We start from the raw sequence: 2,522 nt of genomic DNA on the forward strand, positions 1-2,522 counted from the left end.
CAGTATAGTCGAACGGAGGAACTAATTAGATAAACTACTTGGGAAAATATTCGTTCTGATGCACAACAGGCAGGTATTATTAGGGTTTGACAGACTCACATTCACCAACAAGAATAAACCTAACAGGTGTTAATTAGGATGCGTCCATCTACTCCTCTGCCTCCAGTGACTAATTAATAATTATTGATGTTACGTCAAGTCAGGAGAATTGACCAAAGCTACATTCAGTCATTCACCCATTCACGCACACCCATTGTAGCCACAGCTGCCCTGGGGCTCACTGACAGAAGCGAGGCTGCCATACGTTGGCGCCACCGGGCCCTCTGACCCCCATCAGCAGACAATGCGGGTGAAGTGCCTTGCTGAAAGCCGGAGTCGGGGCTTGAACCATCAATCCTCCAATTGCAGGGCAAACTCCTACATCTGACGTCGCTGTCGCTGTCGTAAACCATTGCCTCTGATTTTCTGATTTTGTGCTTAAACTTCATTAAATAACAAACATAAACCTAATATTTTGGCTTTTGTTTTTATCTTCCTTGTTGCTCTTTAGGTTGAAAAGCCTTATTTGCCCTGCATGAGGTCGACATCGCAGCCGTACATCTGCCTGATGAGCTCTCTGACTGAGGAGGACTGAGATACGACCTGAGGAAACTAGACCTTCTGTTGATTTGACTTCATCCGCTGGATGGAAGATATTCATCAAATGTTTACTTTATTTGTGGAGTTTTACTCAGGGATCAAGCCTCCCCCCCCTGCTTGAGGGGATTACTGTACATTCCTGTAAAATAATCCTGGTTGATCAGAACAGAGACTGATCCGGAGTGTCTGATTCATCCTTCCTCTCTGACGGTTTGTTTCTGTGGTTCTTTTTCTCACTTGTTGAAGGTTTCTCTATCTGTGCCATTTAAATCAATGAAGAACGGATCTGTTATGTTTGGTGAGTCTGAATGAAGATCTGAGCCTTTTGTTTGTTAGTAAATGCAAGAACATGAAATAAATACACAGGTTATTTTTCTACATTTTATTAAGTCTCTGAATTCTACATTTATAATGTTTTCGTAAAGTCTGATTCATGTCATAGAGAAGCTAAATGTTTGTTTAAATGGAGCAACCTGAGCCTTAGCTTCAGCTTGACCTCAAATGCTGACAAAAATGAAAAATCCAGACTAACATGGCGGGATCAGGGTGTGTTTGATCAAATCAGGGGTGAAGAAGGTTTCAATGCAGTTTTAGATCAACAGACGGTCAGGCTAAACCCTGGCCTAAACCAGCTTCCACTTTAACACCTGGCCACGCCCATACTCGCCAAAAATAACAAGAACAAAAATATTGCCTTTACATGAGTAATAAAAACATCAGTACTTGAGGAAAATGGAGGGAATGTATGAGCTTTACTAAAGAAATACAATGACTGGAAGGATTTCTTTTTTTCTGATGCAGTTTATTGTTAATGTGAATTTGGTATTATATTTTGAAAATAAATAAATCATTGATACTGACACTGTATAATCCACGTTTTCTGCATTTCCTGTGAAAATATAATTTTTAAATATAAAAAAAGATGAGGGAGCTGAATGCTCTGTTCAGCTGTGGCATCCAGATGGTAACAGAAAGTCGAGTGGAAGGAAAAAAGGTGGTGATTCAGAGCTTCAAAAAGCAGCACAGACTCGGTGGTGGTCCGGGGATTAAGTGTGTGACAAGGTCTGAGTCCAACAAAGCCTTTAATACAGAAATATTCCTTCCTTAGAGATAGAGTGAGGAGCTCGGTCATCCAGGAGAGGCTTAGAGTACAGCCACCTCTCCTCCACATCGACAGATGCTCCGTAGGCGCCTCCCTCAGGAGGAGTTCAAACGCTGTCCCACCAGAGGGAGGCGCAGGAAAAGCCCGGGACCTTTGGCTGCCCTCGGAGGGCCTTTAACCTCCCTCTGGAGAAGCTGAAGGAGGGAAATCTGAGAATCGACAGAGACTGGTGCCCCCGGACGATGGGTAAGGTCAGCACTACAAAAGAATTGGACCACATCCGCCTATCATTAGATTTATTCTGTTTTAAAGGTATACTATGCAACCGGTGTTGATTTTCCAGCGAGGCTCCCCCCACAGGGCGAAAGTAAAAGTGCACTGTCGTAAAAATGCACAGCTGTTCTCCTGGTTTCTCCGTCAAGCCAGGCGCGGTTGTTTTGAGATTAGCAGACAGGCGAACTCAACGAATCACCATGTCTACTGCGGTAAGTGATTATTTCGTTCCAATTTTTGAGTTTGAAAATTTTGCTGTTTTCTCGCTGGTTCCGCCATGATAACTGCACAAATATCGCCACTGCACTAGCAACGAGCATGCCTTTAACTGGGGGCGTGTAGTAGTTCTCGCCGTAAAGCAAGACCGACTCTCGCGATGCTCGAGAGTCTGAGCCTGTGGGTGCGGGCCGAGGGCTCCTGCAATTGTAAGTACGGTATTTCTAACCTGACTCCGCCAGATGGATTTGCTCCGCATATCCATCTGGAAACCTTCCGTTGAAGTAATTTT

At 44.0% G+C, this 2,522-nt stretch overlaps 1 protein-coding gene across 1 annotated transcript in view; it reads left to right on the top strand.

The window, feature by feature from the left end:
• The window catches only part of LOC107095537 (interferon alpha/beta receptor 2-like), a 19,181-nt gene extending 17,732 nt beyond the window's left edge, over nucleotides 1–1,449 (top strand). The window contains exon 6 of the mRNA XM_015391672.1: nucleotides 551–1,449. Within this exon, the coding sequence (XP_015247158.1) occupies nucleotides 551–634 (84 nt within the window). The 3' untranslated portion in view covers nucleotides 635–1,449. The remainder of the gene's footprint in view (nucleotides 1–550) is intronic.
• Nucleotides 1,450–2,522: the final 1,073 nt, after the last annotated feature.

This window comes from Cyprinodon variegatus, unplaced genomic scaffold (genome assembly GCF_000732505.1).
Source record: "Cyprinodon variegatus isolate N-32 unplaced genomic scaffold, C_variegatus-1.0 Scaffold555, whole genome shotgun sequence".
Classification (NCBI taxonomy): Eukaryota; Metazoa; Chordata; class Actinopteri; order Cyprinodontiformes; family Cyprinodontidae; genus Cyprinodon; species Cyprinodon variegatus.